The 22,149-nt window shown below is 40.0% G+C and overlaps 1 protein-coding gene across 1 annotated transcript in view; it reads right to left on the bottom strand.

Moving 5' to 3' along the window:
- Positions 1–15,061: 15,061 nt before the first annotated feature.
- The window catches only part of LOC107468083 (uncharacterized), a 52,934-nt gene continuing 45,846 nt past the window's right edge, over positions 15,062–22,149 (bottom strand). Inside the window, exon 2 of the mRNA XM_052255219.1 lies at positions 15,062–15,417. Coding sequence (XP_052111179.1) covers positions 15,062–15,417 — 356 coding nt within the window. The remainder of the gene's footprint in view (positions 15,418–22,149) is intronic.

Raw genomic sequence — 22,149 nt, 5'->3', positions numbered from 1 at the left:
GGACCATACCAAGTTGTTTAGAAGAACTGGGGAAAGGTTGCTACAGACTGTCCGAACTCGAAGGGCAAGAGCTACCAAGGTCATGGCATGCCTGCAATCTAAAAAGGGCACCAGGCTGAGATCCAAAAAGATTGCCCGACCTAGAAAGGTAAGTACTAACATGTACACACTCTTATCTTTATATTATTGTTTAAAAAGATTGCAGATTCCCTAAAAAGTTTCCTACCAAGACACCCGACTACGGCAGGTCGGCAAGGTGAAACACCAAAATCACCGCCCGATCACGACAAAGTTGGCAAGATGAAAACCAAACTCATCGTCCGATTACAAAGCGACAAGTCGGCAAGGTGAAAACCAACTTCACCGCCCGACCACGATGAAAACCGAATTCATCATTTGATTTCGACAAAGTGAAAACAAAATTCACTGCTATACCAAGACGCATTAATCTGAAACGCAAATTTCACTACCGGATCACGACAAGGTCGGTGGGGTGAAAACCAAATTCACCGCCCGATCATGATAAAAGTCGGCAAAGATGAAACCAGAATTCATCACCCGATTTCGACAAGGTCGGCAAAAAAGTGAAAGCAGAGTTCATCGCCCGATTATAAAGCAACAGATCGGCAGAAAGTGAAAAACAATTTCACTGCACGATCACGATAAAGACAACCGTCCGATAAAGGTGAAAATGCGATTCACCCAAAGGACGATCTAGAGATGACAACCACTTTCTATAAATCGGCAAAGATGAACACAGAATAATGTAAGAAGTTATCGAAAGTGATATAAAAAAGAACCTGACGAGGTCTTACGGATCGCTAAAATAATAACTTAAGGACTGGTCGAACGTTAAGAAGTCGAACCAAGTCAACCCAAGTTATAAGTAAACCCTGGAAAGAGGTCTGGCCAATCCTATTAAAGAGGATTACTTTAACTTAGAAGGGCCTGACATAACAAAGTTAGCCCAAAATAAAAAGTTATACAAGTAGTCCCTGAAAGAGATCTGACAAAGATCCAAGAAAGAGGACTACAAAAAATAACTTAAAGGAGACCGACATAACCGAGTCGGACTCCTACCACTAAAAAGTTATCAAAGTAATCCCTGAAAGAGACCTGACAAAGGTCCAAGAAAGAGGATTACAGACATAACTCAGAAGAGACCGTCATGATGAAGTCGGACTCCTACAAAAAGTTACAAAGGTAATTCCTGAAAGAGACTTGAACAAAGTCCAAGAATGAGGATTACCAAATAACTCGACAGGGCCCGACATGACGAAGTTGGCCCAAAATATAAAGCTACAAAGATAATCCTTAAAAGAGACCTGAACAAGGTCCAAGAAAGAGGATTACCAAGCAACTTGATAGGGTCTGACATGACGAAGTCGGCCCAAACTACAAAAGTAACCCCTGAAAGAGACCCAAATGAGGTCCAAAAAAGAGAGTTATAGCAACTTGGACCGACAAGAAGAAGTCGGACCAACAAAAACAACAGCTTGGACCGACAAGAAGAAGTCGGACCAACGAAAGCTACAACTTGGACCAATACGAAGAAGTCGGACCAACGAAAGCTACAGCTTGGACCGACAAGAAGAAGTCGGACCAATGAAAAACGTGCGCTAAAACGGACATAGCTCTGCCCAAAAAGCCACGGCTCTACGACAAGGCTATCAAAAACTGTTCAGAATGACTAAAAAGTGTTCTACGAAAACACTAAAAAGTCGTCGGACAAATTAGCCCCAAGGACCACCTTGACCAAGCAGAAAGTGGACGAAACCAGAAGTGATCAAAAGAGGTCGGACAATAAAGTACCAACACTCTACAAAGATCCACAAAAAAGGACAAAGACATCTCGCAACGGCCAGAGGAAGGCCAGAAATGCTTTGCTAAAAAATACGAAGTCTTGGAAAAAGACACTTCTTAAAAGGCAAAAGCACAAATCAAAGAGATTCCCCATAAAGAGGTCCCCCCATCGGAACACTACCTAAAAAGTTGTTGGTTTATGACTAAAAAGCCCGAACAGCAAAGACAAACAAGTCGGAAGAAGGCTGAAAAAGTCCCCTCAACAAAGTAAAAGGGGCAATATCAGACTCGCACAAGGAGAAACTATTCAAAAGATCGACCAAAGTCAAGATGCTTGAGCACGACTTCCCCGAAGAGATTGAAACTCTGAAAGCACGGTCTCACGGAAAAGTCCGAACTCAAGCAGGGGCAAAGTCATACAGGTCGACGTCAGCTAAAGAAGAGGTGCAAGTATGATCTCAAAAAAGAACAAAGCCATAAAGGTTCGAAAATAAGCTAAGGCTCAAAAATGCTCAGCCAAAAGGGATACAACTCCACTCAAAGAAGGCACAATCTCAAAACAGGGCTACGAACGTCATCCGAGACTAAAAAAGATTCTATATAAAGAACACTAAAAAGTCATGGGACAAGTCACTAAAAGCTCGGATATCAAGCCGCAAGGATAACTTTGCCAAAGCAGAAGGTTGTCAACACAAACTTAAAGCAAGACGTGATCCAGAAGGCAAGGGTAGAAAACCTGCACTACCACTCAAAAGAGGTTGGACTATGAAGTACCAAACCTCTAGAAAATCTGCAAAGATTGCGAAGCAATGAAGAAACAAGCCAGACAGATGCTTGAGCACGACTTCCAAAGAGATCGAAGCTCTGAAAAACACGATCTCACGGAAAGAATGAACTCAAGCAGGGGCACTGTTCATACCCTGGGTCAAGCTGTCCGACCCGGGATGTTTAGCGACAAGCTGACCGACCTCTTCAAGTCATACTATCCGACCTCTTCTCAAAGAGCTCGGCTAATATCCGACCTCTTCTCAAAGAGCTTGGCCACTATCCGACCTCTTCTCAAAGAGCTCGGCCAAATCACCAAAGGAGCCCAAAGCAGGCCCAAAACGAAGGAACACAGCCCAATCTAAAGGCAGCCAAAGCTCAGAAAGATAAAGGCGGTTCCCCTAAAGATAAGATGACCTCACTTAAAGATAAGATAAGATAACTAACTTATCTTATCCACAGGAGGCCACATCTCACCATTATAAATACACTGGAGCACACAGGTATAACTCATACTCTGATTCTACTAAAAACCTGTTTAATACCCATGCTAACTTAAGCATCGGAGTCTCTTGCAGGTACCCCCACCCTCTGGGGACGAAGGATCAGCACCATCACCAGGTCTAACAAGTCGGACACACCAGCTCCGGCCGCTACACACCTGCCGGACACGTCGGCTCCGACCAGCACAGAAGATCTCGTCCGAGATCGACCTACAGTTTCAGGTAACCCTCGAAACACTTCCTGTTATTTGTGAGGTGATGACTTGTGAGTCACTGTAGATGTTGAGTTTCCGGGCTCTAACCTCCCTAGCCAGCTTTAAACCAGCTAATAGTGCTTCGTATTCTGCCTGGTTGTTTGAGGCCGGGAATCCGAATTTAAGGGAGAGCTCAAGTTGAGTTCCTTGGTTGCTTTCGATTATCACACCCGCACCGCTTCCTGTTTTATTCAAGGATCCGTCCACGTATATGTTCCATTCTATGGGGATTTTCGGGATGTCTGTGAATTCTGCGATGAAGTCGGCTAGGTGTTGTGATTTGATGGCTGTCCGTGCCTCGTATTGGAGGTCGAACTCGGACAACTCGATTGCCCATTGTAGGATTCTTCCTGCTAGATCTGTTTTCTGCAATATCCCTTTTATGGGTTGGTTGGTCCGAACTTTAATGGTATGCGCTTGAAAGTATGGGCGAAGCCGCCGGGATGTGAGGATCAGAGCGTAGGCAAACTTTTCTATTTTCTGGTAATTTAGCTCGGATCCCTGTAGCGCTTTGCTAATGAAGTAAACGGGCTGTTGCCCATGTTCGTCTTCTCTGACTAGTGCTGAGGCTATTGCCCGACTCCCTACTGCGAGATATAATATGAGCGGTTCTCCTTCTCGTGGCCGAGACAGGATAGGTGGCCGTCCTAGGAACTCCTTGAAGTCTCGGAAGGCTTGCTCACATTCTGTCATCCATTCAAACTGTTTTCCTTTTCTTAAAGTGGCATAGAAGGGAAGAGATTTTATCGCCGCTCCTGCTAAGAATCGGGATAGGGCGGCCAACCTCCCGTTGAGTTGTTGTACTTCTTTGACACAGGTTGGGCTTTTCATGTTGAGTATGGCTTGACATTTGTCTGGATTTGCTTCAATTCCTCTTTGTGTGAGCATGAAGCCTAAGAATTTGCCTGCTTCTACTGCGAAAGTGCATTTTGCGGGATTGAGCCGCATGTTGTGTTTCCTGATAGTGTAGAATACTTGAGTCAGGTCGGATAATAATGTGTCTTCACTTTGTGTCTTTATCAACATGTCGTCTACATATACTTCCATGATTTTTCCGATGTGATCTGAGAAAACTTTATTTATTAGCCTTTGATATGTAGCTCCTGCGTTCTTGAAACCGAAAGGCATCACGATGTAACAGTAGTTTGCTTTCGGTGTTAGGAACGAGGTCTTTTCTTGATCTGATGGATACATGGGGATTTGGTTGTACCCCGAATATGCGCCCATGAACGAGAGATACTTATATCCTGATGAAGCATCTACTAGAGCGTTGATGCTTGGGAGTGGGTAAGGATCTTTTGGGCAAGCTTTGTTGAGGTCGGTGTAGTCGGTGCACATTCGCCACTTCCCATTTGACTTTTTTACCAAGACGACGTTTGCTAGCCGTAGTGGGTATTTAACTTCCCTTATGAACCCGGCTTCTAGTAGCGCTTGTACTTGTTCTTCTACAGCTTGAGATCGTTCTGGTCCGAGTTTTCTTCATCTTTGTTGTACCGGCCGGGATCCCGGGTAGACTGCCAATTTGTGGCTCATTAGTTCGGGATCAATGTCGGGCATGTCGGCAGCTTTCCATGCAAAGAGATCAACTTTATCTCGTAGGAACCGTATTAGTGATTCTTTTGTGTCTCCTTCAGGATCGTGCCAATATTGGTTGTTTTATCCGAAGTGTCTCCGATCTGGACTCTTTCTACTTCTCCTTCGGGTCGTGGTCGGAGTTCTTCTCGCCTCTGAACTCTACCGAGCTCGATTGTGTGGAACTCTCCTCCTTCGCCTCGGAGGTTTAGACTTTTGTTATAACAGCGACGCGCCATCTTTTGATCTGCCTTTATTGTAGCTATCCCTTCCGCAGTTGGGAATTTCATACATAGATGCGGAGTTGAAACTATTGCACCGAGTTGATTTAACGTTGTCTGACCTATTAGGGCATTGTAGGCTGAGCTTACATCGACCATGATGTAGTCTATCTTGAGTGTTCTGGATTGGTTTCCCTTCCCAAAGGTTGTATGCAGCGATACGTATCCCAGCGGTTGAACTGGGGTATCTCCAAGTCCGAACAAGCTGTTCGGGTATGCTCTTAGCTCTTTTTCTTCTAGGCCGAGCTTGTCAAAGGCAGTTTTGAATAAGATGTCGGCAGAGCTTCCCTGGTCAATTAGTGTACGGTGGAGGTTGGCGTTTGCTATTATGATCGTAATGACCATGGGGTCGTCGTGTCCCGAGATGATTCCGGATGCATCTTCCTTGGTAAACGTGATTGCTGGGATGTCCGGTGCTTCCTTCTTTCCTTCGACATGGTACACCTCTTTGAGATGTCACTTGCGGGATGATTTGGAGATTCCTCCCCCAGCAAATCCACTGTGTATTACGTGAACGTGTCTTTCCGGCGTGCGAGGTGATCATTCAGATTGTCCGACATCCTCATCCCTTCTTCTTTTTCTTGGTTCGTCGTCCCGATTGGCAAAAAATCGATCTAGCTTTCCTTCTCTTACTAATTTTTCTATGACGTTTTTCAAGTCGAAGCATTCGTTGGTGGAATGTCCTCGAAGTCGATGATATTCACAGTATTCGTTCCGATTTCCTCCTCCTCTTTTGTCTTTAAGTGGCCGAGCTGGAGGGATTTTTTCCGTATGGCAGACTTCTTTGTAAACATCTACCAAGGATACCCTAAGAGGAGTATAGTTATGATATTTCTTAATTTTTTCTCCGAAGCGATCTTCCTTTTTCTTGGATTCTTTGTCTCGGTAGGCAGAACTGAACCTTGAGGCTTCGCCAAGTCGAGAATTTTCCTCCATGTTGATGTACTTCTGCGCCCGTTCTTGTACTTCGTCTAGGGATGTCGGGTATCTCTTTGATATAGATTGGCTAAATGGTCCTTCTCGCAGGCCATTTATGAGGCCCATAATGGCAGCTTCTGTTGGTAGACTTTGTATGTCCATGCATGTTTTGTTGAATCTTTCCATGTAGTTGCGAAGGCTCTCCCGATCTCCTTGCTTGATCCCTAGTAGGCTAGGTGCGTGTCTGGCTTTGTCTCTTTGTATGGAGAATCGGGCTAGGAACTTTTTTGACTAGGTCATCAAAACTCGAGATGGACTTTGGAGGTAGGCTGTCAAACCATTTAATGGCTGTCTTGGTGAGAGTTGTCGGAAAGGCTTTGCAGCAAACTGCATCTGAGGCATCAGTGAGGTACATTCTACTTCTGAAGTTGCTGAGATGACGGTTTGGGTCCGAGGTGCCGTCATATAGAGTCATATCCGGAAGCTTGAAATCTTTTGGAATTTTGGTCTTCATAATTTCTCTAGTGAATGGATCTTGATCTTTCTGAGAGCTATCCTCTGTGGATGGTCGAGTAGCTTTAGTTTTGAGATCGGCTTCGAGTTTTATAAGCTTATCTTCTAATTCTCGGCGCCGCCTTATCTCCCGGCGTAGATCTTCTTCTTTTTCACGTTGATGTTGGGCTTCTTTCTCAAGTTGCTCCAATCGATTTTGAAGTGCTTCTATTACTCCTGGATTTGATGAATTTTTGTCTCCGTTGGTTTCCGGAGTATCTTTGAGTATTATGTCCGCGTTTTTATGCGGCGTTCTGTCTTCTAATCCTGAATCGTGGTCATTGTCATGGTCATCCGCCATGTTAATGGGATGACTTCCAGGTTCTTCGGCAACGGCGCCAATGTTCCGAGGGTTACCTGAAACTGTAGGTTGATCCCGGTTGAGATCCTCTGTGTTGGTCGGAGCCGACATGTCCGACTTGTAGGACTTGGCGATGGTGCCGATCCTTCGTCCCCAGAGGGTGGGGGGTACCTGCAAGGGACTCCGATGCTTAAGTCAGCAAGGGTATTAAGCAGGTATTAAGTAAAATCAGAGTATGAGTTATACCTGGGTGCTCCAGTGTATTTATAATGGTGAGATGTGGCCTCCTATGGATAAGATAAGTTAGTTATCTTTATCTTATCTTTATCTTATCTCTTAATGAGGTCATCTTTAAGGGAACCGCCTTTATCTCTACGGGCTTGGGCTGCCCTTGGATTTGGGACGTGTTCCTTTATTTGGGCCCTTTGTTTGGGCTTTCCTGTGACTTGTCCGAGCTCTTTGAGAAGAGGTCGGGTTGTCCTGACCTGAAGAGGTCGGTCGCTTTTGTCTGTTGAACATCCAGGATCGGACAGCTCGATCCAGGGTATGAACAAGTGTCAATGCTTGGAAGTGGATATGGGTCTTTAGGACACGCCTTGTTCAGGTCGGTGTAGTCAATGCACATCCTCCACTTGCCGTTTTGCTTTTTGACTAGTACCATGTTTGCTAGCCATGTCGGATACTTGACCTCCCTGATGAAGCCGGCCTCTAAGAGCGCTTGTACCTGCTCCTCCACCGCTTGAGCCCGTTCTAGACCGAGCTTACGCCTTCGCTGCTGTACATGTCGCAACCCAGGATATACTGAGAGCTTGTGGGACATGAGCTCGGGATCTATCCCTGGCATGTCGGAGGCTTTCCAAGTAAAGAGGTCAGAATTATCTCGTAAGAGCTTTGTCAACCTCTGCTTTAGGTTTTCCTCTAGGCTGGCTCCTATGTTGGTATTTTCCCCTTCCTCCTCGCCGACCTGTATTTCTTCAGTTTTTCTCCCTAGTTGCGGCCGCAGCTCTTCTTTGGCTCTTGCTCCACCGAGCTCTATGGTGTGAACTTCCTTGCTCTTTCCTCTCAGATTCAGGCTTTCATTGTAGCATTTTCTTGCCAATTTCTAGTCACCCCGTACCGTTGCTATCCCCACATATATTGGGAATTTCATGCAAAGGTGAGGGGTGGACACTACCACTCTGAGCCGATTTAGGGTAGACCTGCCGATCAAGGCTTTATATGCTGACCCGACGTCGACGACTATAAAGTCTATGCTCATAGTTTTAGATCTCTCCCCCTTTCCAAAAGTCGTGTGCAGGGGTATGAACCCTAGTGGTTTTATTGACGTGTCGCCTAACCCGTACAGGGTATCAGGGTAAGCCCTTAACTCCTTTTCATCCAATCCTAGTTTGTCGAACGCGGGTTTGAAAAGGATGTCTGCTGAACTCCCTTGGTCTACTAAAGTTCTGTGAAGATGGGCTTTTGCCAGGATCATGGTTATCACCATTGGATCATCGTGTCCAGGGATTACTCCTTGCCCATCCTCTTTTGTAAATGAGATAGTTGGGAGGTCTGGTGCTTCGCTCCCGACCTGGTAAACTCGCTGCGGCTCCCTCCTTTTTTGTTTTTGACGGGCCTAGGGGGCGAAAGTCTTTCAGTATTGTAGATTTCTCTGTATACATCTACTATGGAAACGGTTAGAGGAGTATAAAAGTGATATCTCCTCGGTCTGTCAAAGCCGACTTCTTCTTTTTTTCTTGGGTTCCCTTTCCTTCTCTTTGGATGAGTGAGGGTGCCCAGGTCGCCAACTCGGTTTCCGTAATCTGGCATTCTCCTCCATGTTGATGTATTTTTCTGCTCTCTCTTGTATATCGCTCAAGGAGGCGGGGTGCCTTTTTGATATGGACTGGGAGAAGGGGCCTTCTCTAAGTCCATTTACTAGCCCCATGATAACTGCCTCTGTGGGCAGGTCTTGAATCTCCAAGCACGCTTTATTGAACCTTTCCATGTAGTCCCGTAAATGTTCTCCGACCTCCTGTTTTACTCCCAGGAGGCTTGGTGCGTGCTTTACTTTATCCTTCTGGATGGAGAATCGCATTAAGAACTTTCGCGAGAGGTCCTCGAAACTAGTGACCGACCTTGGAGGGAGGCTGTCGAACCACTTCATTGCTGCTTTTGACAGGGTGGTCGGGAAAGCTTTGCAACGAGTAGCATCGGAAGCATCAACCAGATACATCCGACTTTTGAAGTTTCTTAGATGGTGCTTCGGATCTGTGGTTCCATCATAGAGGTTCATATCAGGGCTTTTGAAGTTTCTCGAAACTTTTGCCCTCATTATGTCCTCACTGAACGGATCCTCTCCTCCCAAGGGCGACTCTTCTCGGTCGCCGTGGGGGTTCCGACTTCTAAGGGAGGATTCTAATCTCAAGAGTTTTTCCTCTAACTCTTTTCGTCGCTCTATCTCATCCCTTAGGTTCCTCTCCGCCTCTCGTTGTCGCTCTAATTCCTGTTCCAGCTATTCCAAACGACCTTGGTGGCCGTGGACCAACCCCGTTAGCTCGGCTGCATGAGATAGTCCTTCTTTTCCTGATTCGCGTCCCTCCGAAGAGTTTACCTTTGGATTTTTTAACCCAGAGGTACCTTCTCTGTGTTGGTCATTCGCTCCTTGGTGGAGAGTCATATCCGCGTCATTATATCCGGTGTTCAGATTTTCTTGTTCTGAATCAGACGCCGTATGACCATCTTCTGGTGAATTGTCCGCCATTATTGGTTGATCTCTCGAGTCCCCGGTAACGGCGCCAATGTTACGATGGATAATCGGAGATTAATGGACTGGACTCGTTGGGTTGGCCCGATCGTCTGAAGAAGGAAACCTCCAAGCGGGTTCGTATCTTTGGGGGCTTCCGTCCGACTTGTGAGTGTGAGAGAATGAGGGTGTTACCTGCAAAGACACTTTGATCCCTAAGTCAGCAAGGGTGCAGGCAGGTCTAGAGAGTATTGGGACTTAGTAATACCTGAGGGGTGTCAGTGTATTTATAGTGGTGAACCAATAACCACCGTTGGAGTAGTTCCACCTTTTAAGGGGGATTAACCATCCTTCTATCTTAGGAAAGTTGGGATATGGCTCCTGGAAGTGGGTTGAGAGATTTTAAGGGCAGTTACTTATTTGAATGAGTGTTATCTGCTAGCTAATCTTTGTCCCCAACTTCTTTAGAGCAAGTCGTGGTAAGAACCGACTTCTTGAGGGAAGGTCAGTGTAGAGTGAGGCTCAATCCTTTGGATTGGGCCTCTCATTTAGACCTGGGCCTTAGCGTTGGGTCAGGACATGAACAGGTGCCATGCTCAAATATAAATAGGCCTTCAGGTTTTGGTCCCCAAGGTAGCGTTTGTTTTCGGAGACAGGACATATAGACATAGACAGTACATGTTTAAAATGTGTTTGGAAGCAGAGATATGGACACGGAACACATTGTCTCCGAACAGTTTTTTATATTTTTGTATCCACTCTTTTATGAAGGACAATGATGGACATGGGATTTGGAAGGGTGAAAATAGACTTTTTTATAAATTTTATTTTCCTTTTTATCCATAGATATTTTTTATTATTCCACTATTATCCCTTCTTATTTTTCCTATAATTAGTTTTGAAATTTTTGAAAGATAAATATTATTAAAGGTAAAATTGATCTTTTAAAATGCTAAAAAATAATTTATAAGTTGTAATTGATTTTATATAATTTAAAGAAAAATCAGTTTTTAGATAAAAAAATTGATTTTCTAAATAAAAATAGATTTTTATGTATAAAAACTATTTTTTTTCATGTAAAAACGGATTCTTTTTTAAAATTGATTTTTTTATTTAAAATTAATTTGGCTTATTAATCTAAACAAAATTTTTTATTAATCAAACTCAGTTCTATTTTTTTATTAATCTTAACCATATGTATTCTTACATATAATAATAAATTTAAAAATAAAATAAATATATTTATAATTTTTTAATATAAATACTATTATATACTTTTTTATTAAATTTTTTTTGTCTCTTCAAACATTTTTTCAAGTTTCGTATGTACTCCTACGTACTCTCATTCTCTATCAAATTAATTTGTACTTGATGTAGAAAATTTGGAATCATATGGTTATTTTGGTCATTTCATATAATATTTTAGTCTTGTCCATGTGTATCCAAAGATAATACTAGACACTACATTAGTGTCTTGTACATCGTATCCAAACACAATACACAAACAATAATTTTTAGTGTCTCCGTCCTATTGTCTCTGAAAACAAACGCAGTCCAATATACCAAAATTGCCTTTATTGTTCTTTACCATCAGAAGAGTCACAATTTAGCCGCCTAAAAATACATAAGGCTTTGGTTGAGGAAGATCGAAAGAACCACAAGACTAAGACAATTCTTTTGTCTAATTTCTAATTTTTATTAGTAAAGGTACGCTTTCGTATTATGATATATTTTTGGTAATTTAATATGGATGATCTGAATTCTTAAAATAATAATTTATTCCAATAAGTGATATCAAAATTATCCATAATTCAATCATAAAAAATATTCGATTTTATTTTTTTTAAATTAATTGAGAATATATATATATATATATATATATATATAATTTTCACCGTATATAATATATAATTACTCAAAGGTTAATGTTGTCTCGGTTGTCTTTTTCTTTTCTTATGTTTATACGATTAAATAGATATTTTTTTATTACGTATTTTTTCGTATATTATTGTAACCTATACAATTGATATTTAATTGTATGCGTCATTAATTTAGTGTAAAATTAATTAATTATTTTTTTTGGATATAAAAATTATTATGTATATGTCACTTATACGAATATTAATTTACCTAAAAGAATTTATATTTGACCAAATTATGTGTACATATTAATAATATTTGAGTAATAGAAGATAATACTCATTAATTTTAACGGATCAAAAAATTTTTGGCACATGAGTTATAATCATGTTTTTTTTGAGGTCCGAAAAGACACCATTAAGATTTAATTCCTTTTAGGATTTAAGTGTTTTTTTAATTGTTGCATAAGGAAACTAGTAACAATTTGGATTATTAAATCCACTTATTTTATAAAGATTTGGTTTTGGAATAAATTGATTGAATATTATGCTGCCAAAGTAGCCTCTTTTGTGAAAATTGATTTATTTAAAACATTACGAATATAGTGATATGTAATTCATGTGAATATTGGTCAGCCCAAAGGAAGGTCTATATTTGGCCAAATTACATACACATATTGATGGTAAATACGTGTTTGGGTAATTAATTAAAAATAAAGTAATGCTTATTAATTATGCGGACAATAATCGGCCCAAAGGAAGTTTATTGTTTGGCAAAATAATAAACATTACACACTTATGTTTATTTTCTATTAATTATGCGGTCAATAATCCGCCCAAAGGAAGGTTATTGTTTGGCTAATTAATAGAAAATATATGCGGTAATAAATAAGTTGCGAAGTTTAAGTTTCTATGTGCGCATTCAGTCGGTCCAAAGAAAGACTTAATGTGTGACAGGAATTTTGACAATATTTGATTACTGCAATGAGAGTATCACTTACAGTTAATTTTTCTATCCAAAGATTGAAAATTAATGTTGTTCTAGATATCTCAATATGGACTTTTTTCTATTATTTAACTAATGTTTACTGCATGTTCCTTTTGTTCTAATCCATAAACTATGGCTTTAGCTCTCAATGTTTCTGCACAAATTAGCAGTATTTCTATGCTAAAAATTATATTTGACCAAGTTATGTGTACATATTAATAATATTTGAGTAATAGAAGATAATACTCATTAATTTTAACGGATCAAAAAATTTTTGGCACATGAGTTATAATCATGTTTTCTTTGAGGTCCGAAAAGACACCATTAAGATTTAATTCCTTTTAGGATTTAAGTGTTTTTTTAATTGTTGCATAAGAAAACTAGTAACAATTTGGATTATTAAATCCACTTATTTTATAAAGATTTGGTTTTGGAATAAATTGATTGAACATTATGCTGCCAAAGTAGCCTCTTTTGTGAAAATTGATTTATTTAAAACATTACGAATATAGTGATATGTAATTCATGCGAATATTGGTCAGCCCAAAGGAAGGTCTATATTTGGCCAAATTACATACACATATTGATGGTAAATACGTGTTTGGGTAATTAATTAAAAATAAAGTAATGCTTATTAATTATGCGGACAATAATCGGCCCAAAGGAAGTTTATTGTTTGGCAAAATAATAAACATTACACACTTATGTTTATTTTCTATTAATTATACGGTCAATAATCGGCCCAAAGGAAGGTTATTGTTTGGCTAATTAATAGAAAATATATGCGGTAATAAATAAGTTGCGAAGTTTAAGTTTCTATGTGCGCATTCAGTCGGTCCAAAGAAAGACTTAATGTGTGACAGGAATTTTGACAATATTTGATTACTGCAATGAGAGTATCACTTACAGTTAATTTTTCTATCCAAAGCTTGAAAATTAATGTTGTTCTAGATATCTCAATATGAACTTTTTTCTATTATTTAACTAATGTTTACTGCATGTTCCTTTTGTTCTAATCCATAAACTATGGCTTTAGCTCTCAATGTTTCTGCACAAATTAGCAGTATTTCTATGCTAAATGGTTCAAACTTTAAAGTTTGGAAGGATACCGTGGAGATTATCCTCGGTTTTATGGATTTAGATACAACTCTTCAAGAGGAGAAACCCACTTCCACTCCAGAAAATCTCAATGAGATTAAAATAGAGAAGTGGAAGAGATCCAATCGAATGAGCATTATGATAATGAAACGCTCAATTCCTGAGGCGTTTCGGGGCTCAATTACTGAGGATAAAGTTGCCAAATAGTTCTTGAAAGATGTTAAAAAATTCTTTACTAAGAATAAAAAGGTGGAGGCAAGTAGCTTTTTTAGCAAACTTGTCTCCATGAGGTATAAAGGTAAAGAGAACATAAGGGAGTACATTATGGAAATGTCTCATCTTGCTTCAAAATTGAAAGCACTAAAGTTAGAGTTGTTTGAAGATTTACTCGTGCATTTCCATTTGATTTCCCTTCCTGCACACTTTGGGCAATTTATAGTGAGTTATAACACTCTGAAGGACACTTGGTCCTTAAATGAGCTTATATCTCACTGTGTGCAAGAAGAAGAGAGGCTACAGCAAGATAAGACTGAAAGTGCTCACATGGCTTCATCTTCTCAATATAAAAGAAAGCGTGATACTACTGCGGATGTGCCTTCTCAGCAGAAAAAGGCTAAGAAACAGGATCAGGTTTCAACTTATTTCTTCTGTAAGAAGGTGGGACACATAAAGAAAGATTGTACCAAATATGCCACCTAACGTGTAAAGAAGGGTATAATTCTTACTTTCGTTTGTTCTGAGGTTAGTTTAAGTTATGCACCTGTTGAATAATATTTGCTCTGGTCATTTAGTGGATAATCTATATAGACTTGACTTAAATTCCTATAATAATGAAATACTGCAAACGGGCACAAAACAAAAGCTAAATGAGAATTCGACATCATTATGGCACAAATGCCTAGGTCACATCTCTAAACAAAGAATTCAGAGGCTCGTGTCGGATGGAATTCTTGGACCCCTAAATTTGGCGGACTTTGAAGTCTGCATTGAGTGAATAAAGGGGAAAAAGACAAACGAAAGAAAATTAGGTGCCGAGAGAGCTAAAGATGTCTTAGAACTGATACATACCGATATATGTGGTCCCAAAATTGTCAAACTCGCGAGTCTAGGTAAACTCGTGGGGCTGACCTAGAATCGACTCGTAGACTCGACACGTAGACTTGTACGAGTTTACCTATTATACATTTTTTATAAAAAATATTATAAAATTTACTCAGATATAGACATTCAAACTTAACAATTTCAACATCAAAATATATAATAAATTAACATAATACTACAATTACAAGTTACAACAAGTACTCTAGATCACACATTTAAATCCTTCACAAGTATGTATCTAGTTCAACATAAAACACACAATCACACAATCAAAGCTTCATAAGACACAACCAAAACACAAAAGAAAATAACAAAGCAACAATTAAATGTTCTAATAAAGTCTAAAACACAAATCCTCTAATATCTTCATCTTCCATGGCATCAACATCATCATCTTCACCATCTTCATCAGAAACATCATTTCTTTCAGGCTCAGGTTCAACACGGCCAACAAAATCATCATCATCATTCACATGTTCATCTTCTTCCTCTATTAAATTTTGTTGTGGATCCCCAATAAACTCATTCTCACCTCCCTCACCCATGTTGAATTCATTACTATTCATACTTGGAATAGCGAATTCATTACTATTTGGATCATCATTAGTATTGTCATCCGTTGGCAAGTGAGAATGCTCAACACTTTCAGCAATATTTTCATTAATATCTTCAGTTATCCACTCATCATCAGAATACACTGCATTAAATTCAAGTTCTGGAGTTTTTCTAATTTGCTTGCTGGTGGACGAATTGTAAATCACACTTTTCACAACTCGTACTACTAACCAGCAAGTGTACTAGGTCGTCCAAGTAATACCTTACGTGAGTAAGGGTCGATCCCACGGAGATTGTCGGCTTGAAGCAAGCTATGGTTATTTTGTAATTCTTAGTAAGGAAATTAGTAATAAAATTGATTATGTTTATGAAGAGTAAATAGCATAAATTAAATAATACTTGTTATACAGTAATGGAGAACAGATTGAGGATTTGGAGATGCTCTGTCTTCCAAATCTTTGCTTTCCTACTGTCTTCTTCTTCACACACGCAGGGCTCCTTCCATGGCAAGCTGTATGTTGATGGATCACCGTTGTCAATGGCTACTATCCATCCTCTCAGTGAAAATGGTCCAAATGCGCTGTCACCGCACGGCTAACCATCTGTCGGTTCTCACTCATGTTGGAATAGGATCCATTGATCCTTTTGCGTCTGTCACTACGCCCAGCACTTGTGAGTTTGAAGCTCGTCACAGTCATCCTATCCTAGATCCTACTCGGAATACCACAGACAAGGTTTAGACTTTTCAGATATCAGGAATGGCCGCCAATAGTCCTAACCTATACCACGAAGACTCTGATCATGAACCCAGAGGCTAAGAGATATACACTCAATCTAAGGTAGAACGGAAGTGGTTGTCAGGCACACGTTCATAGGTTGAGAATGGTGATGAGTGTCACGGATCATCATATTCATCACGGTTAAGTGCAAGTGAATATCTTAGAATAGAGACAAGCGTGATTGAATGGAAAACAGAAGTAATTGCATTAATTCATCGAAACACAGCAGAGCTCCTCACCCCTAACCATGGGGTTTAGAGACTCATGCCGTCAGAAATACAATATGGAATGTGTAAAATGTCATGAGATCCATAATAAATCTCTAAAAGTTGTTTAAATACTAAACTAGTAACCTAGGTTTACAGAAAATGAGTAAACTACGATAGATAGTGCAGAAATCCACTTCTGGGGCCCACTTAGTGTGTGCTGGGGCTGAGACTTGAGCTTTACACGTGCCTAGACTGTTTCTGGAGTTAAACACCAGGTTGTAGCCTGTTTTGGGTGTTTAACTACAACTTGTAACCTGTTTCTGGCGTTTAACGCCAGAATGCAACATGGAACTGGCGTTGAATGCCAGTTTAAATCGTTTATCTTTGAGCAAAGTATGGACTATTATATATTGATGGAAATCCCTAGATGTCTACTTTCCAACGCAATTAAAAGTGCGCCATTTGAGTTTTTGTTGCTCCAGAAAATTCATTTCGAGTGCAGGGACGTCAGAATCCAACAGCATCTGCAGTCCTTCTTCAACCTCTGAATCAGATTTTTCTCAGGTCCCTCAATTTCAGCCAGAAAATACCTGAAATCACAGAAAAACACATAAACTCATAGTAAAGTCCAGAAATGTTAATTTTGAATAAAAACTAATAAAAATATAGTAAAAACTAACTAAATCATACTAAAAACTACCTAAAAGCAATGCCAAAAAGCGTATAAATTATCCACTCATCACAACACCAAACTTAAATTGATGCTTGTCCCCAAGCAACTGAAAATCAAATAGGATAAAAAGAAGAGAATATACCATAAACTCCAAAATATTAATGAAACTTAGCTCCAACTAAATGAGCGGGACTAGTAGCTTTTTGCCTCTGAACAGTTTTGGCATCTCACTTTATCCCTTGAAGTTCAGAATGATTGGCATCTATAGGAACTCAGAATTCAGATAGTGTTATTGATTCTTCTAGTTCAGTATGTTGATTCTTGAACACAGCTACTTTATGAGTCTTGGCCGTGGCCCTAAGCACTTTGTTTTCCAGTATTACCACCGGATACATAAATGCCACAGACACATAATTGGGTGAACCTTTTTAGATTATGACTCAGCTTTGCTAAAGTCCCCAATTAGAGGTGTCCAAGGTTCTTAAGCACACTCTATTTTTGCTTTGGACCTCGACTTTAACCGCTCATTCTCAAGCTTTTAACTTGACACCTTCACGCCACAAGCACATGGTTAGGGACAGCTTGGTTTAGCTGCTTAGGCCAGAATTTTATTCCTTTGGGCCCTCCTATCCACTGATGCTCAAAGCCTTGGATCCTTTTTATTACCCTTGCCTTTTAGTTTTAAGGGCTATTGGCTTTTTTAGCTTGCTTTTGCTTTTTCTTTCTCCCTTTTTTTTTGCAAGCCTTGTTTATTCACTGCTTTTTCTTGCTTCAAGAATCAATTTTTTTAAGTTTTCAGATTATCAAATAACATTTCTCCTTTTTCATTATTCTTCAAGAGCCAACAATTTTAACATTCATAAACAACAAATTCAAAAGACATATGCACTGTTCAAGCATTCATTCAGAGAACAAAAAGTATTATTACCACATCAAAATAATTAAACTAATTTCAAGGATGAATTCAAAATCATGTACTTCTTGTTCTTTTGTAATTAAAACATTTTTCATTTAAGAAAGGTGATGGATTCATAGGACATTCATAACTTTAAGGCATAAACTCTAATCTTTATTTATTATTTAATGGAAATAATATAAATTAGGCATAAAAGCAGACACTTAGTAATAAAAGAAAGGAAATTAAAGACATAAAGACAAATGACTCTAATTCTAATACTCATGTACTCTTAAAATGGATAAAAGGTTATCACAGAGTTAGGAATTAACAACCTTTATTTTGGGAGGTAGATGCCTCTTTAGTCTGTGGGGTGCTTGGCCCTTCAAGAGATAGCTTCTGGCGCTTCAGTTCCTTCAGTTCACGCCCTTGCTCTTCTTGTTCCCTAAGCAGTTTGCAGAGCATGCTATTTTGATTTTGCTGTTCTTCCATTAGTTGATCCATAGCTTCTTGTAACTTGGTGATAGATGCTTCTAGGCGCCCCAAGTATTCAAATTGAGGAATTTTCGGGAGGAACTCCTATGCTCTCCTCTTGATGGGGTCGTCTTGCACTTGTCCTTCCATTGACTTTTTGGTGATTGGTTGCTCAACTGAGATATACTCATCTACTCCCATTTTTACCCCAGCATCTTTACATAGCAGAGAGATTAAGCTTGGATAAGCCAATTTGGCATCTTTGGAGTTCTTGTTTTCAATTGTGTAAAGCTCACAAGAAATCAGCTGATGAACTTCCACTTCTTTTTCCAACATAATGCAATGAATCATCACTACTCTTTTGATGGTAACTTCAAAGCGGTTGCTAGTGGGCAGTATAGAACTCCCAATGAAGTCTAGCCAGCCTCTGGCGACTGGTTTGAGATCTCCTCTCTTGAGTTAGTTTGGGATACCCTTTGTGTTGGTTGTCCATTTGGCTCCAGGGAGGCATATATCCTCTAGAATTTTGTCCAAGCTCTTGTTTGGCCTCATCATTCTCCTATTGAAGGAGTCCGGGTCATCTTGCAATTGAGGTAACTTGAAGATCTCCCTTATTTTGTCAGGGTGGGTGTGAACAATCTTCCCTCTGACTAGAGTTCGGTAGTCATAGAATGCGGTTCCAGCTATTCTCTGCCTGGCTGTCTGCTACAGATTAGAGTAGAATTTCTGAACCATGTTTCTTCCCACCTTTGTCTCAGGATTAGCTAGGATTTTCCAGCTCCTGTTTCGAATTTGCTATTGGATCTCCGGATATTCGTCTTCTTTCAGATCGAATTTAACTTCCGGAATCACTGACCTTAGACCCATTATTTTGTAGTAATGGTCTGAATGTTCTTTGGTTAAGAACTTCCCTTGATTCTAAAGTGGTTTTGGAATATTCTCTTTCTTTCCTCTTGAGGTGGTTTGTTTTCCTTTAGGAGCCATGATCTTGGTGGGTATTGGCTTAGTGATCACGGATAAACACACCAAACTTAGAGGTTTGCTTGTCCTCAAGCAAAAGAAAGGAAAAGAGAGGGATATAGAGAGAGCCAAGTTCGAATTGTGGAGGAGAGGAGGGAGGCCGAACGAGGATTTAAAGGGAAGGGGGGTGGTTTTTTTTTTTCAAAATTTTTTTGAAAAAGATATGATAGAAGATGTGATTTGGAAAAGATAAGTATGATAGGAAAAGATGTAATTTAAAATTGAAAAGATATGAAAGAAATTTGAAAAAGATAAAAAGATATTGTTAAGATTTGAAAAAGATATTAATGAGTTAAAAATTTTTTGAAAAAGATAGATTTGTTTTGAGAAAGAAAAAAAAGATTTGAGAAGAGGTTGAAGAAGAATTGAGAAAGATTTAATTTTAGGATTAAGATTTGTTTAATATTTTTGAAAAAAAAAGTTTGAAAAATGAAAGTATGGGAACATGTTTATGCAAGAAAGTATGGATGAAAATATGAAAATTTGAAAAAAATCAAGTTGGGAACAAAAACTTCCTCCCCTCCACAATCCTGGCGTTAAATGCCCAACTGCTGCATGTTTTGGGCGTTTAACGTCCCTCTGTAGCTTCTTTTAGGCGTTTAACGCCCAGCTGTTGCTTCTGGCTGGCGTTAAACGCCAGAATCCTTTGTCACTGGGTGTTTTTTTCTGAACGCCCAGGATGCAGTAAGTGTGGCATTAAACGCCCAGAAAGGTATCATTACTGGCGTTAAACACCCAGTAAATGCTTCGTTTGGGCGTTTAACGCCCAAATATACCTCTTACTGGCATTTTCTTGCCAGTGAGCTCCTTCTCCCTGTTTTGTAGTCTGAATCCTTCTGTACCCCTGTGAACTTATGCAATTGATTCTTTACCTTGAAGATTATTTATATTAAACTTGTATAAATAAAAATAAAAAGAAAAAAAGTTTTGCTAATGGCTGGGTTACCTCCTAACAAGCGCTTATTTATTGTCTTTAGCTGGACCTTGCTGAGCTTTTAATCTAGCCTCAGCCTTGAGCACTCTTGCTCAACATTGCCTTCAAGATAATGCTTGATTCTCTGTCCATTAACAATGAACTTCTTATTAGAATCAATGTCTTGAAGCTCCACATAGCCATATGGTGACACACTTGTAATCACATATGGTCCCCTCCACAGGGATTTTAGTTTCCCGGGAAATAGCCTGAGCCTAGAGTTAAACAGCAGAACCTTCTGTCCTGGTTCAAAGACTCTAGATGACTGCTTTCTGTCATGCCACCTTTTTGCTTTCTCTTTGTAAAGCTTGGCATTTTTGAAAGCAGTGAGTCTGAATTCCTCTAGCTCATTCAGCTGGAGCAATCTTTTTTCTCCAGCTAATTTGGCATCAAAATTTAGGAATCTGGTTGCCCAATAGGCCTTATGCTCCAGTTCCACAGGCAGATGACAGGCCTTACCATACACAAGCTGGTATGGAGAGGTCCCTATAGGAGTCTTGAATGCTGTTCTGTAAGCCCACAGAGCATCATCCAAGCTTCTCGCCCAATCCTTTCTACGGGTACTTACAGTCCGTTCCAGGATTCCTTTTAGTTCTCTATTAGAGACTTCAGTTTGCCCATTTGTCTGTGGATGATATGGAGTTTCCACCTTGTGGCTAATTCCATACCGGACCATAGCAGAGTAAAGCTGTTTGTTGCAGAAGTGAGTGCCCCCATCACTGATTAGTGTTCTAGGGACACCAAACTTGCTGAAGATATATTTCTGGAGGAACTTCAGGACTGTCTTAGTATCATTAGTGGGTGTGGCAATGGCCTCTACCCATTTGGATACATAGTCGATTGCCACCAGAATATAAGTGTTTGAGTATGATGGTAGGAAAGGCCCCATGAAGTCAATACCCCATACATCAAACAACTCAATCTCCAAGATTCCTTGTTGAGGCATGGCATAACCATGAGGCAGATTACCAGCTCTCTGGCAACTGTCACAGTTATGTACAAACTCTCGGGAATCTCTATAGAGGGTAAGCCAGTAGAAGCCACATTAGAGGACCTTGGTGGCTGTTCGCTCACCTCCGAAATGGCCTCCATATTGTGACCCATGGCAATGTCATAAGATCTTCTGTGCTTCTCCTCCAAGCACACACCTATGGATTATTCTATCTGCATATCTCTTAAAGAGATAGGGTTCATCCCACAAGTAGTACTTTGCATCAGTAATGAATTTTTTCTTTTGTTGCCTGCTGTACTCCTTGGGTATGAATCTTGCAGCTTTATAGTTTGCAATATCTGCAAACCATGGTATTTTCTGAATGGCAAATAATTGCTCATTCGGAAAGGTTTCAGAGATCTCAATAGAGGGGAAACACCCCTTCTATTGGTTCTATTCGGGACAGATGATCAGCCACTTGGTTCTCTGTCCCTTTTCTGTCTCTTATTTCTATATCAAACTCTTGCAGAAGTGGTGCACGAAATTGCAATCACACTTTTGCAACCCCGCACAACTAACCAGCAAGTGCACTGGGTCGTCCAAGTAATACCTTACGTGAGTAAGGGTCGATCCCACGGAGATTGTCGGCTTGAAGCAAGCTATGGTTATCTTGTAAATCTTAGTCAGGATATCAATAATTATCAGGGTTGATTGTGAAAAGTAAAAGAACATGAAATAAGTACTTGTCTTGCAGTAATGGAGAACAGGTTGAGGTTTTGGAGATGCTCCATCTTCTGAATCTCTCTTTCCTACTGCCTTCTTCTTCAAGCACGCAAGGCTCCTTCCATGGCAAGCTGTATGCAAGGGTTTCACCGTTGTCAGTGGCTACCTCCCATCCTCTCAGTGGAAATGTTCAACGC

Source organism: Arachis duranensis, chromosome 10, assembly GCF_000817695.3.
Source record: "Arachis duranensis cultivar V14167 chromosome 10, aradu.V14167.gnm2.J7QH, whole genome shotgun sequence".
In the NCBI taxonomy this organism is placed as follows: domain Eukaryota; kingdom Viridiplantae; phylum Streptophyta; class Magnoliopsida; order Fabales; family Fabaceae; genus Arachis; species Arachis duranensis.
Note: the sequence above shows the minus strand (reverse complement) of the source record. Positions and strands in the feature narration are given on the sequence as shown.